The 15,088-nt window shown below is 39.4% G+C and overlaps 2 protein-coding genes across 6 annotated transcripts in view; one reads left to right on the top strand and one right to left on the bottom strand.

The window, feature by feature from the left end:
- Positions 1 to 558: 558 nt before the first annotated feature.
- On the bottom strand, positions 559 to 12,513 carry LOC134660970 (transcription initiation factor TFIID subunit 6-like). 3 transcript variants are annotated; one of them, XM_063516855.1, is made up of 12 exons: positions 12,083 to 12,513; positions 11,040 to 11,328; positions 10,011 to 10,162; positions 7,774 to 7,953; positions 7,513 to 7,682; positions 7,265 to 7,421; positions 6,035 to 6,207; positions 5,399 to 5,565; positions 4,097 to 4,212; positions 3,155 to 3,226; positions 1,815 to 1,943; positions 559 to 744 (listed from the first exon to the last, which is right to left on the bottom strand). In XM_063516855.1, exons 1-12 carry the CDS (start codon positions 12,317 to 12,319, stop codon positions 643 to 645), a joined length of 1,944 nt encoding a protein of 647 aa, XP_063372925.1. In that variant the 5' UTR covers positions 12,320 to 12,513; the 3' UTR covers positions 559 to 642. The 3 variants fall into 3 exon arrangements, with proteins under 3 accessions (XP_063372925.1, XP_063372926.1, XP_063372927.1); XM_063516856.1 differs by lacking the exon at positions 3,155 to 3,226; XM_063516857.1 differs by lacking the exons at positions 1,815 to 1,943; positions 3,155 to 3,226 and having other exon boundaries at positions 12,083 to 12,512.
- A 2,393-nt stretch (positions 12,514 to 14,906) lies between these two features.
- LOC134661371 (E3 SUMO-protein ligase RanBP2-like) overlaps positions 14,907 to 15,088 on the top strand; it is a 54,510-nt gene continuing 54,328 nt past the window's right edge. For all 3 annotated transcript variants that reach the window (XM_063517411.1, XM_063517412.1, XM_063517410.1), the window contains exon 1: positions 14,907 to 15,080. In XM_063517411.1, the coding sequence (XP_063373481.1) occupies positions 15,012 to 15,080 (69 nt within the window). In that variant the 5' untranslated portion in view covers positions 14,907 to 15,011. The remainder of the gene's footprint in view (positions 15,081 to 15,088) is intronic.

Raw genomic sequence — 15,088 nt, 5'->3', positions numbered from 1 at the left:
CCTGACGTAGACCAACTGACTGACTGGCTGATTGACATACATATTTGGAACGACGGATATTTAAATTCAATATTAGACATGTCAACCACACGCCAAAATACCATCCGTTCTCGACGGACAGCCAGATAGATTGTTCAGGTTATCTAGAGGGACGTGTTGTTGTTTGTGTCAAGTTAGCATACTCATTGTCTCAATCGTGCAGCAGGAAAAAATAACGAGCATACGATGAGATTTTATCGCGTGGGGAAAATGTGTTAAAAAGCTCGCGTGATGACTTGCTCCAATTAGGACATAAAGGATATTAGTGTATTTTATCATGTCGTACTACAAAACATATTGTGTGCTCGCACGACTGTTAGCCCAATAACTCACTCTTAAATCCATTTAAGAGTGAGTTAATGGGCTAACGGTCGTAACGATGGGGTAACGATCTGGATTCCACTCAGATTTACCATCTAAATTCTAAATCATCTAAACGTAGAGCTAGAGACCTCTCGTCAAATACATATTACAAGCAATACCTAATTATGATTATCTTTGAGAAAATATAATGTCCTTTTTGTTTTCGCCAGTAGAGGAAGATTTGGATGCGGCGTGTCAGGAGGATTTGTTGTTGGGTTGCGTGTTGGCGCGGGAGGGCCGTCAGGCGAGGTGTGACAGGTCGTCCATCTCGGGCGGCGGCGGCGGCGCGCTCGCGCTGCCGCCGCGCGCGAACACCGGCTTCGCCACCACCGACACCGGCGCCTGCCCGACAACACCACGCGTTTAATCATCGTTCTACTTACACGCAAGCAACCGTACATTTAAACAAGATTTGTTCTAAGTTTTATCATAGAGAAAAAAATACATAGAGTGCTCACTCCATACATCAGTTTTAGTACCAAAAAGACTATTAGCATCTAGCATCGGGTAGCGGAACTATCAGTACTGCTACTTGACAACAGATGTAGCCACCGACCGGAAAGTCTTATGCTGTTGAGATAAGACTTTCCGGTCGGTGCTACATCTATTGTCAAGTAGCAGTACTGATAGTTCCGCTACTCGATGCTAGATGTAGACACTGAAATTAATAGTCAGAACTGATGTATGGAGTGAGCACTCTATGTATTTTTTTCACTATGGTTTTATGTAAAAAAGAACAAATCAAGAAGAGCAACTGCAAGAAATGTTGACTGTTATAAGTATGTAAAAAATACCAGTTTTCTTATTCTTACATTTTCAAAGATATAGCCATCACAGAAAAGACTACATGAAAAAATGTTGTACAAACACTTACAAAATCGAGGAATTTTCACGAAAAACTATCAGTGAAGTTATAATGTAAGTAAAGTTTATTCTGAGCAACAAAAGTAATAAATAGGCTGTCTGCATTTATCCCACAAATTCCATAAGTATCCCATATGATGTCCGTATTTTCACACACGTCTTTGGGTAATTATAATTACGGCCACTTTAATTACCACATGTTTTTATACTTGTTGATTAGTAACAGATCATTATTGACATTATTTTTTCAAAGGAATTTCCAAAGTTTAGTTATAAATGAAACGAGACTGATAACTACTTACCATTTCTTTGTGTAATATACCTATTATTGCAGGTGACTGTACATGTGGGTTTATATACTCTGGATCTTAACAATAATTTGATTAATTTGATATAAGATCATGCACAAAAAACAGCCCACTGTAAGTCGTAGAGATTTAGTTTAGCAATGTTCCTATTTAAAATTCTTAAGTCGATTGCGAACTCATTGGTTTTCTGAACGTGTCAAGATTGGAATTTTGAAGACACTGGACAGTGAAAATACGGACCTGGCTAACCTGGGTTGATGCGGCTGCGGGCGCGTGCGCGGGCGGGGCGGGCGCTGGCGGCAGGCCCACCACCACCAACTTCTGCGGCGGCGGCGCGGCGCCCGCCGGCCCGCTCGTCACCACCACCGACTACGGAAACCACAGTACATGCACAACACACGCTAACCACTACGTAACACATACATCACTAGCTCAGCCGCCCATTATATTGTAATAAGAGAAATACGTTACGCGCACTCCGAAATACCGTGCAGGAAAGACGGTCTTTCTGTCCTATGTCGCGAAAGGCGCGCTTAAGTACCTATTATCTGTTAAATCTATTTATTATTATCAAAGAATATCTTTAGTATCGGAGGGCACATCGCTTGTTTTTGGTGCCCTTAACGTAATAGATAGAGTACGCAACACACGGCATATGACATCTAATATGTATGAATAACTACATATTAGAATACGTTATTTCACTATTACTGGGATACCGGTGTGTGCACGTGAGTGTATCTTTTTATAAGGAGTGGGACCGTGCTTCATGATCGTGTTAGGGTTTATCGGCTAAGTTCAATTACAGAACTCAGATCACAACACCTCACTACGAATGCAAAGTGAGTAACTTCTTTGCTGGAGTCTAACCAAGTAACAATGGATCCTTTATTGAAAACGCAAAACGAAATTAGAAATTATCACTATGCATTCGTTACATTTTTACTTTTAGATTTGACGTTTGCCAATGTATGTATGATTGACAACTTGGCTAGGCTTCCTGTAGTCACCGCGCAGTGTTGTACTTTTATAACAATGACCTTCTCGTTCAGCCAAAGTAGGTATACAAAATAGTTACAGACGATATTCATTCTTGAGGGCTTGCTTGTATTTCATCGAACTCCATTTGAATGTGTGTTATGAGTCGTCAATAATTATATAGCATTATACTGGTAGGCAAGATACTAGTAACTACTCGTATCTACTTACAAAATAGGTAGGTAGTTAGCATTATGTTGTGGCGTGAGAAAAACTTTACCCATGATAGGGTATTGTGTTTATAAGTCTAATTATTTGCACGCTACGAGCTATCATTATTTAACTTCGATTGGTGTGCGTCATATTACAAGGTCGTATTAATAAGAAACCCGATGGTGTGTATTAGCAATGATTTGATTTCAAGAATGGATATTAACCTATTCATTCTAATGATGAATGGATCACTTGTAACTTATAAATATAATATGCACTGTCTTCAAAACAAGGCAAAACCTTTTGATGGTTCATAAACAACAAAAGAATTGAATATAGTAAGATGGTAATGTATGAGAGTAGGCGGCCTGCAGGTGCACGGGCCATACCTGGACGTTTTGCGGCCGCGCGGACTGCGAGCTGTGCACGGCCGCGTGCCCTGCGCTACTCGGCGGCAGGCTCTAGCGATCAAACAAAACAATACTTTGGTGGTGCTCTAACTCTACCCACGTTGGACATGCAAAACAAAATGCGGAACAATCATACTTTATATTAGAGTATATATTTACATACATTTTAATTGGAAATGTTCGTTTAGATTCCATGAATGCCAACACTCTTTGATTTGATTGGGGATCCGTACATAATAAAGATTCGTCAAGTAAACCGTAATTACATTTACTAATATAAACTGCGGACTCTTATCATCAAGAACAATATCGTTGTGCATACCGTATGTATGTATATGCTCTAATTTAAATATGAAAATTAAACATAGTAAATGACTATTACAACAGGACATTCTACTACAGTCTACAAGTCTAGAAGAATATACAAAAAATATTTATAATCTTTCTCAACTATCACCAGTTATTCAATTGAACGGCACCATGTATTGACATGCAGGCATGCAACTTATGCTTCAATATATGCTGTCGTGCCAAATTGGCAATAGATACCAGTATAGCTGAAATTTCAAAATGTCCCAAAAACAGACTAAATGCTTTAACGCTTTTTTATAGGCATGAGCGCTACAAAGATCGGAATGATTCCGATGATACATATGTAGTTGAAACGTATAAATTTTCATTAGGGGCGAGGCGTCATCGCTCTGGGAACAGGTGTGTTGACACCAAGCCTCCTCTATTCTATTCTTTTATTAATGCAAACAACATTCCAACAAGAGTTACGTGCAAACAACATACACTATATAAAAGCTTACCTATGTGTTCAGACCTGCGAAATGATTGGCCCCATGTTGGGTACGATATTGGTACGATGAACTTACTTGGGTTGGCTAGATGGGCGTGTGATGTCGCGCTGACACTAACCTGTGGCGGTTTCGGCTGCGACACGATGACGAACTTCTGCGGCGGCGGCGTGGCCGGCGACGGCGACTGCGGCCCGGACCCGGCGCTCATCATCACGTTTCGGGTGCCCAAGCTATCTACGGACAGACGTCGACTAAAAATAGAATCACTTGTACACAACTAACAACGTTGCAAGAAAAACTTGTTACAGTTCCGAAAGCCTCACCTCAGGCTACCCAGGGATGCAAGTGTGCACTAGGGGGATTGGTATTGTACTGCCTAAATGGTAACTGTAGAATTAATGATTCTGTACACCGTACACCGCAGTGGGCGTCAGGATTTGTTTAAGTGTATACTAAGTTATAAGTTAACTTTTGGTAATAATTTTATTTAGGTGCGATATAAATTTTTGCTGCCGTACCTACTTTGCCCTAAACTCAACGAGGTTCATTGCAGCCATAGAAATATGGCCAACTTCAGACCGGCACATTTCATTCGGTGACAATTTACGGAGTTACGTACAATGATATTATATAACCATAGATAGGTTATACTCATACTTGAGGAGCACAAAAAATACTACAATATTTATTTCTGTGCCTACGAAAAAATCTGTTATTTTGGATTCATTTTCTCATTCCATCCATCTTTGTCACACTCGTTGTTAAACATAAGGTCGTCTCTTTCTCTTTCGGTGTGCGGGAGCTCGTTAGCACGTGCACATTTCTCGCTTGTCCAGCCGCGACTAAAGGCAACTTGTCCAATTTGTCACAAGGTAAGCGCCTCAATTTTGGAACGCCTATTACCTATCTTGAGTTATAAATCATTGGTTACGTAGATATCAGTGGCGGCGCGTCCATAAAAGCCGATTCCCACCGGCTTGCCTGTTTTTGGACGTTTGAGCAGTTTGCACGACGGATCTGAAATGTATGGGAAGATCCGGGGATCCGGATCCAGATCCGGATAATTTCATACATTTCGCATCCGGATTGCAAACCCTATGTAAGCCAAATTAGCCCCGGCTTGCCTATGGATATGTTTGACGCGCCGCCACTGGTAGATATGCTAAGTTACAATTTATTCGGACTTCGGGAACTGTTTCAAATTAGACTAAAAGCCCTTGCTACACGGTCGCCGACAAGCCTTCTAACCGTCTGTCCTTGGTCTGACCTTGGTCAGTTTTGATCAAATTTTGTTGGAAACAACTGTCTACACGGTCCGTCCAGACCAAGGCCACGCGGTCTGAGGGGCTTGTCGGCGACCGTGTAGCAAGGGCTTTATACCTACCACAATGTTGTAATAAAGTTGAAAGTGATAGTTTACCAACGGTCTTGGAGGCGAGCCCGGAGTGCGGCAGATGCGGCGCGGGCAGCAGCGGCGGCGTGCACGTGACCACGGCCACGGCGCCGCCCGCCGCGCCGCCCGCCGGCGACGCGCGCAGCTTGCTCACCATCTGCTGCAGGCTCGGGCCCAGGTAGCCGTAGTCGCGCCTGCAAACCACACACATCTTTAACACCATAAATCAAGAGTGTACCCGAGTCGCACTTTGATAGTTTTTTTCTGTAAGTTATTGCAAAAGCCCACTTCAATAAAATCAATATAACATTACCAACTACAGAAGCTGGGAAAATGGGATTAAGTTCTCTCGCTAATTTTCATTTGGACGTCATGAACCGTCATTGCTAGGTGGCGAACCTACAACATGCTGCACATTTTACGTAATAAAAATTGCTTCCGAGTGTCTGCTACCCTGCCAGTTCGTTTTATTGCTTCTGTTAATTCTGAACACTTCATGTGAAGGTTCCCATTATACTTACTTTTTGGTTACCATAGAGAGGGATACAGTATATGGTGTGTAACCACGACCATGTATTTCAGAGGCTAAAAGGTAAGTAGTAGGGTTATTAAAGTCATAAGCCGAGGCGTAAGGGTGGTGTAGGATGAGGTATGAGCGGTTACTTGTAGTCGTCCGGCTGGTCGGGCGCCTGGCGCAGCTGGCGCAGCACGGGCGCCAGCACCTTGAGCAGCTGGTGCTTGAGGTTCCCGGCGGCCAGGCGGTCGGCGCCGCCCGTGCCCGTCAGCGCGCCCTCCACGCGCTCGCCCAGCCACCGCACGCGCGGTAAGATCAACACCTGCACACAACATATAGGTAGATATGCCACTGTCATTACGAGTACGGTTCAAATATTTACTCTAAGCGCCACTTGCACCATTCCACTAACCCGGGGTTAACCGGTTAAACCGTTAATCCAGTGTCTAATTGTACTGGATACCATGCTAAACCCCAGATATAACCGGTTAACCCCGGGTTAGTGAATAGTGCAAGTGCCCCTAAGACTGCTGGTTTAACCCTTTTTATATGTGGCAGAATTTAAACTTCAGCACATTGGACTTTCGGGAAATGTGACTCTCTTCAAATTAATCTTTAAAAGGTAACTACATATTTGGAATACATGTAGTTGTAGTTATCTAATTAGGAAACAAACAGTCGCATAAAAATGTATTTTTTATTTAACTTATAGATAAACCAATTAGAGCTATACTTAGTTCCATTAACACATTCAGTGCCAGCGCGAGCTACGCGCTACGAGCGTAGCCGATAACACGGGAAAAACCGTATGTAGCGAAAAGCGCCTAAGAACAGTGAACTCGCCTAGCGAGTCGCTGGCAGTTAATGTGTTAAATGTAAAATACTAATATTCATAACAAGTCCAACCAGGTCCTATTAGACACAAAAGTAACAATTACACAATTAAAAAGTAGGTAAGTATCAATTGTTACCATTAAGGGTTGGTTACAAAAATACATAGGTAGCATATAGGAATATAAGATAATCAATAATGTCAATGACAGTAAACAGTTACACTGCTATGGAGAAATTAAGCTCCGCAGAGCACTACTATATTTACCGAAAGACAGAAAATATCTTAACTTTATAAAGTTGACATTGTAATCGTGAGAGGCTTGTCTAATGAAAGTATTTCTGGCGAAATTAGGTCTACAAAAACTGATAAGTTGGTTTTTTGGGAAAATCGTCTAGTTTCTAACGATAGTGGAAAAGAGTTAAAAGCGATTTGCACGCTTTATAAAATTTATTGGATCATTTCATTAAATACTATTATTAATTTAAAAACTGAGCTGCTACATTTTGAAGAGTAAACGAATCCCATAGTAATGGTGAAATATTACCTTCACAACTTCTGGACCAAGTTCTGCTAACCCCTGTATGGCTCCATAGAGTGAAGCGAGTGGAGTCTTTTCCGACTCTTTCATATTAGCCATCGATGGCCCAGCACCTGGTTCATTATCCGTTTGAGAAGGACATTGGAGAGCCTTTGCGAATAATCTGTTGGAAATAAATTGATAATTCATATTGTGAGTTTTCCTTTATGTAAATATATGGTACCTACTGGCTGTGCCCGCGGCGTGGTACTTACCGCGTTACTCTTGTCTGTAAATTATTCGTAGAGGTATTGAAAGTCTTGCAAATTTGAGACATAAGGCGTGCAGCAAAATCCCTCAAAGCCCAATGATTGTCCATTTCAGGCCGTAAGCAAAGTTGCCGAGAAACTATGCAGGTTGATACCGACGGAATTAGCTCATGCAGCTGTAATGCACAAATAAAGAGTTTATTACCAGTAACATAATTATATATTCAGACGGGTTAGTATTTGAGTAGGTACTATTTAATTACTTACATATTTCTCCAGATAAAGTGATTGATTATCCAGCAACGCTTTCACCATCCGCATCAAATAGATCAGCAATGCTAAGTTGTTTTGCACAACATTGACTTTGACACCTTCAGAGATGAATGTACACATCCGCGGCAACATCTCGTGCAGCCCCGGGTCGCACGCCAGAGACTGCAACGCTTCCTGCATAAAAACAAATACATAATACTTACCTACTGTATTAATATAAGTACCTAATAATACCTACCTATTACCGTACCTACTACCGTTATCAAACTAATACCTATAATCAAAATACATAATAAAATTACAAACATAATTTAACATTAGGTTGTCTGTGACTTAATAGTACATTGTGCAACATGGGGCGTAAGTTAAATATTGCAAACGAGAGTAAGTTAAATCGCGACGGCTTGCTGGAGCGATTTATAGACTCGAGTTTGCAATATTATTACGCCCCGAGTTACACACAATGTTTTTCATCACACTTGCGATACAAAAATGAAGTATAAAGACAAAAATCTGTTCATTATGGTACTAGAAACTTCATTACTCCCTAGGGAAAACGCTATTTCTGTTACTCCCGCTAAGTCTGCGTGCAATTCCACATTTACTGAGCGAGTGTGATGGAAACCATTATGTATACCATTTTAAATTAATTATACAAGCCAAATTATATCTTCTTTCTTTCAGTGCTTGGACTAGAAAGTCTTTCTGACTATCTTCCTGACTACCTCAAGCAGAAAAACGTTTAAATATATTGTTTGGCAAGATGACGTTCTATTGAGCATAAAACAGATTATAAAAATATAAATAAAATTGTGGCATTGTAGCAGGAAGCGAGTGAAGATTGTAATAAGTTATTACTGTATTGTTTCTTTACTTTCCGTCCGCGTCCGTCCTGTTTTAACAGGACCGCGATAGTTAGATTTTTTTAAATTTGAGATTTGGACAATAAAGAAGAATTTCCTGTACTATTTTTGCTAAAATGAGGTGAACATTTCCGAGCATGTTAGAGAAAATAAAATCCCACCAAAAACATTTTCATGTAAAATGTTGCCAAGACGAAACCATAAGGCTCGCACTGATAAAAAGTTATCAGATATCTTGTAGAGCCAAGCATCTAACTCTACAGGCCCTACCTTCACAGACTCTACACCTTAGTCAAAATATGTGGCTTGGCCGTTTCGTGACATGGGCGTAAGGTGAAAAATTTATTCACTATTCATTATTTTTTATTATAAAATAGTTCTTGTAATGAAACGGCCAAGCCACATATTTTGACTAAGGTGTAGAGTCTGTGAAGGTAGGGCCTGTAGAGTTAGAAGCTTGGCTCTACAAGATATCTGATAACTTTTTATCAGTGCGAGCCTTATGGTTTCGTCTTGGCAACATTTTACATGAAAATGTTTTTGGTGGGATTTCACATCTTTTTGTAAGTTGCTTATGACAATCTTCCGATTTAAAGGGTTGCGGGTGATTTACTATTAAAAATCCTGAAATACGTACTTGGGGGGTATTTTTTATATAAAATCTGCTTTTTTACTGATTCCCCATACAAACTTCAACCCCCTTTTTCCCCTAACGCCTTTTTCCACCCCTTTTCACCCTTACGGGGTGATTTTGGGGTTGAAACTATTTAATATCCTTCCCCATAACAATAACTATCTACATACCAAATTTCAACTAAATCGGTTCCGCGGTTATCGATTTCCCATACAAAATTCCACCCCCCTTGGCACCCCCTTAGGGGCTAATAATTTCAAGTTTTTGAATTATTTTGTTGTTTGTGGACTAATAATATCTCACATACCAAATTTCAGCTTCCTAGGACTTCGGGAAGTACCTTAGAGGTTTTGATGATCAACAGTGAGTGAATGAGTCAGTGACGAAATCGGGGTTTTTTAGACATTAATAAAATCCAAAGTATTAGAGCTATGCAATTGAAATTTTTTATGCTTAATAAGTCCACTACTGACATCATATCCCGATTGTTTTGTTTATCTGGTATAATCCAAACCCAAGTTAAGAGGGTTCAAAAAAACGACGAAGCGCTTCGAGAAAAGGTAGCTAGTGCCCTTGCGCTTCGCTTTGCTCGTCTTGGCGGGGGCACTACCGTGCCCCCAGATAAAATTTTAAAACTTAACAGTATAAGTAAGTACAGTATAGGTGACAATGGCAAAAAAATGAATAGCAAGTAAATCAGGAAATGATTGGTAGATGTGATACGTGGTACAGACCGCGCGGCGGCCCTCGTCGCTGCCGACGCAGGCCTCGGTGATCTCCTTGTAGTAGAGCTGCTGCTCCACGCTCAGCTCGTGCGTGGCCAGCTGCTTCACGTGCACCGACTCGGACGCCTTCAACCGTGCTGCCTTCCCGCATATTGGTTTACCTGACAACAAAAATATTAGATTAGATCCTATTGACTAAACTATGGCGAAACATTAATTTTACAACTTACTCTTGATGTGGATGGTTAAAATACAGTCAAATGTAAAGCCAAATGTGTCATTAACATATCCACTTAACTTCATATACGCCAGTCAAATTAGATCCAAAAATAGCGTTTTGAGGAATTAATTCCCCGCAAGCTGGAAATCATTTTAATACTTTCATTTGGTGTATAATCCGAGTTTGCTCAATCCCAGAAGGTGTACATAAATTTTTGCTCTTTTCAGTTTTTTGCTTGTTGTCGAAAACGTGGTACATCCAAGTGGAAACATTTGTTCTAATCATGAAATCGTTTTGTTATCATTTCCAGCTTGTTGGGAATTAATTCTTTGGAAAAATCTAATTTGATTGGCGTATAATGCATTTTTGTAGCATTTAATGTAGTTAGTAATGAATGGCATGTGACATGATAGGACATTTTTTTTTTGGGTGACTTGGTTGGTTAAAAAGTCTTACTTAGTACATACTATAAACATGTATTTAAATGTTCAAAATACCTAATATGCACTAACACAAGTCACAATCACTTTTAAATTATTATGCAATAGAATACGTCTCTTTTCTTTTAATGATTACATTTACCCATTGGAAATACTCACATGTATGGAAGAGGCTAACATTTGGCGATATGGCAGATGGTCGCTAGTCAAATAATGAAATGGCGACGTTTCATGATATGCCTAGGAATTTTATGACCTGGTGGATTTTACAATTGGCCACGGACATATACATAACTACAATTCGCACAATAAAGTTCTTTAAAAAAAGGTAGAATGTTATTCCAAAAAACACTCCTTCAAGCAATATTTTTACTCTACCTGCTGAATCCTTGTTGGCAGGTTTACTGAGCTTGCTGATGGGGTCAACTGATTCCAGTTTTTGGGATTCCTTGGAAAGTGGGGGCGGGTTCTCAGGTACAGTTGGCTGCACCCCGTCTACACTCAACCAATGAGCTCTCATAGAAACATCTAATGGAATCTTTGGTGGAGGTGCTGACAAAATTTCATTTAAATCAATTTCTTTCTCTTCTATAAAATGCAATTCCCTTCCACCCCCAGATGCAAATCTGAAGGGTAATGAATCTGGCTGAACAAATCCATATTGAGGCTGTAACATAATTAAAACACTATATCACAATCTTAAAGTTGGATTTATCAAAATACACAAGATTAATTTTATTACTAACTTGAAACATTAAATTATAAACTTCAGACTAAATAAACTGCTGAGTAATTGATTGTTGAAAAACAAAAGTGTATGTCACCATAACTGAAAAATAACTACAGCTAGAATAGGGTTGTTGACACATGTTGAATTTTATAACTAAATCTAGTTAAATAGATAGAAAATGAATTTATCACAATGCATTGGAAATTTAAAAAATATATGGGAATAATAAAAAAATACAAGACCTTAAAGTTTAAATTTTTTTTTAAACTTCTAAATAGAAAAAAATAATGATACCATTTGATTTCTTACTTTTGTTTAAAAAAAATGTAAGCATCCATATACATAAACGCAATATTTCACCAACATAATCGCAATTTCCTGGTTTTCCATACATCAAAATTCTTCTAATGTTACATGGTGATTGGTGATGTCACAATGTATTGCCATTTTGTTAGAAGTGTTTCGTCAGTAAAGTGCCAGACTTTGACCATCATTTGGGACTTTTGTATTGCTTTAAGACAATGGGTCCCATACCTTGTCATTGCTTTAAGACAATGGGTCAAATGCTTTGATCCTCAAAACAACCCTGATCGACAGATACCATTCATAAAAAAAATTCTAATACCCTATTATAATTTCTGAACACTAGATTAACCTAAATTGAAAATATTTTAGATACCAATGAACATACCTCAAAATTTTTAGCCTTTAGGGCATGATCAATATCAGTGATTGATAGTTTTTGTCTTTTGGAGTGATGCATAAACTTCATAGCATCCTGCACGATAACTTTGAGTCGATATGATACGTCGTCACTGAGATCTTTAGCAGCGTCGTCACCGAGGGTCGCGATACCTACACTTTCAGCAATCACCTTCATAGACTCTGCCGACATTGTCGACCCATAAGTAATGTCCGAGTCTCCCATGTTCAATATTTACTTTTATTCTTTTTCAAAATGTAAGCAACTTTGACTTGCTGATCACATAGCGACTTCTTCACTTGTGATGGGTTTCTTCTCTTCTATCAGATTGATTTCCTCGAGCAAGACTTAATAATTAGAAAATGTAATACGTTTCCCGAGTCCGTTCATACATCTGATGAAAGGAAAAAATAATTTTATACAAGTATAACTATTAAAATGTAGTAAAAATCTTGAAAATAATTACTATTATTCATGGAATCCATGCAATAATATCACTAACAATACAACTATAGCCGCTGTGCGCTATCCAGATAGCTTCAGTTTTCTCCTCTATATAGACAAACTAGACAAAGCCAAAAAGCCAGTCAAGCTTTTCATTGCAGTCAAGCATAGAATGTCATGTCAAAAGGTGTCAATGTCATCCCATTTTTTTTTTTAATTTATTGAAGCTTTGGCAACAAGGCCATCAGCTTAAACATGAATTACATTTTGAATCAAATATGAGAATACATTAAAACTGATATAATAATAGAACCTTAACTACTTAAAAACTACACACACAACTTACAAAAAAAAAAGTTGGACACCTACAAACTTACATAATCAGGCAGCTTATAATTATATAAACATGGTTATTTTCCACCTCTTGAACGAAATTTATATTAAAAACTTGTTCCGCCGCCATCTTGAGTATACAACGCGTATACGACTCGAGTCGCGTGCGACCAGCAAGACAGTAGCGTGCGACTGTTATCATTGTTATCAAACGCGCCGTCGACGCGTCTCGTCGTGTGCGAAAAGTAGGAAATAAATATGGCGGGTACTCACAAGCGACGCGTAGGATACGCGTACGAAACACAAATCGCTTGAGAGTAGCCTCGTGAGAGAAGGGCCTAAGTGGAGTCCAGACGAGACAATTTTTCGTCAATCTGATGAAATTGTCCGATCGAATCAGGCCGTGCGGACGCAAACGCCAATTTGATTCCCCAATCAAATCAGCAGGTGCGGACACACTAATGCCAATTTTTGAATTTAGTATCTACGGAATGCAAATTGGTGATTAAATTGTGTACGTGTGAACGCTAGATGAGATTAGCGCCAATTATTTTCCTGATCAAATCGGTCGATTTGCGTAGCTCGTCGGATACGGCTTTAAGGTACTAATAGACGGTACGTGGTACTAAGGTTCGAAAGGTACTACTCTAGTTTGTCAAAGGACTGTCTCATTTCAAACATAGACAGAGAGAATCATACTATCTTTGTCTTAGTACTAGCACCCAAAAAAAAGGATGAGTATAGTTTTCCTGACAATCGGACAACGGACAATTTAATCAGATTGGCAAAAAATTGTTCTCGTCGGACAGGTCTGAAATGCCTTAAAACCCTCACCACACTCGCGTTCGCGGCTTTATTTGACGTTCATAAGCGCATTGTAATTATGCCTACTTGAATAAACTATCTTTTATCTTATCTTTTATCTTTGTTTAAAGCCCCCTCCAGAGTTCCAGACTATGTGCGAGAATCGCGGTGGATGAGGTGCACGCAGTGTGTGCGTGGGACTCCACAGGGATCACTTTCGTGATGAAGGAAATAGAAAATATCTCAACAATCTTACTTAATATATTCGCAATTACATAAAGGCTATAAGGCACATTACACTTTGTGGGTTTAATGTAGGACTCTAGTAAGGAGCGGAGCTAGAGAGTTTACTGTCCTATATATTATACTACTCTTTGGATTTTACTCAAGAATAAAAATATATATCTCTAATCGTGTGACACTAGCTTTAAGTAGCATAACGTATTTTATTCAAAATGCACTGAGCGAAATATTGCGATCATTCCAGAAAAAGCCAAATATTGCCAGTTTAAAATTACAATGATGTAAAGGGTAAATCCAATTAACATTAATGGAGGATTAAATATTATAATCTCCCAATACCGTCTAATGATTTTGTCACTGGGTGTTCAAGTTCATTACAGATCGGTTTTCCTAGGATAGCGGTGCCGTCATATAGCGGCCGTCTCCATACAAATACTACGACATCGTCGACATCGATATCCATATTTAGCCGTATTATTTAGTATGGCGACGGCCGCTATGTGACGCGTCATTCGTCATACAGTACGACACCGCTATCCTAGGAAAACCGATCTTTACTCAGATGAATGAATATACAAATGAAGTTCTATTCCATTTAACGCCAATATTCTTGAACAAACGAATTAATTCTAGTCGTATAAAGTTCGTAGAAATCCACGTATTTTTTCTTTATCATGCCTTTAGTCTGTTATGCACTTGGAGGATACAACTAAACGGAGTAGCCATTAACAGGCTTTCCCCTCTGTCGAAAATAGGCGGCCAACGGTCATACACAATGTATGGACTGACGTTTATCTGACATGGCTATTTTTACGTTACGCATACATTTGACGTTCCCCTCCCCCGCAAAAATCGGCAGACTGTTTTGTACAGAAAATTACAGACATGGCGTCTCCGTTTGATTATATCCTCCAAGGTTATGCATCAATGGTAAATTGAATTATGATCTGGCAACCCTGAACACATTACCCTTTTTACTTGAAGATACCGGAATGACGAAGACCTTTACCGCATCTTTGCTCCATGCGCTTTCTTTCGTCTATGTATAATTCGCGGTTTCAGAATATAAATAACTCGGTGTTTGATCGTGGAAATGTATAGAACGAAAAAGGATATTGATGCCCATGTGGAGAGTTTAATATCAAAATTACCATTGAAAGAGGTAAGAGC

This window comes from Cydia amplana, chromosome Z (assembly GCF_948474715.1).
Source record: "Cydia amplana chromosome Z, ilCydAmpl1.1, whole genome shotgun sequence".
Taxonomy (NCBI): domain Eukaryota; kingdom Metazoa; phylum Arthropoda; class Insecta; order Lepidoptera; family Tortricidae; genus Cydia; species Cydia amplana.
This window is presented reverse-complemented; position numbering and strand designations above follow the sequence as displayed.

What these genes read in the sequence shown, in the direction of transcription:
- LOC134660970 (XM_063516855.1), bottom strand. Translation starts at nt 12,319, where the DNA reads ATGGGAGACTCGGACATTACTTATGGGTCGACAATGTCGGCAGAGTCT. An exon ending in TAAAGGCTAAAAATTTTGAG is followed by an intron (nt 11,329 to 12,082) that starts GTATGTTCATTG and finishes ATTATGTTACAG; the next exon opens with CCTCAATATGGATTTGTTCA. An exon ending in GCTCGCCTCCAAGACCGTTG is followed by an intron (nt 4,213 to 5,398) that starts GTAAACTATCAC and finishes GTCTGTCCGTAG; the next exon opens with ATAGCTTGGGCACCCGAAAC.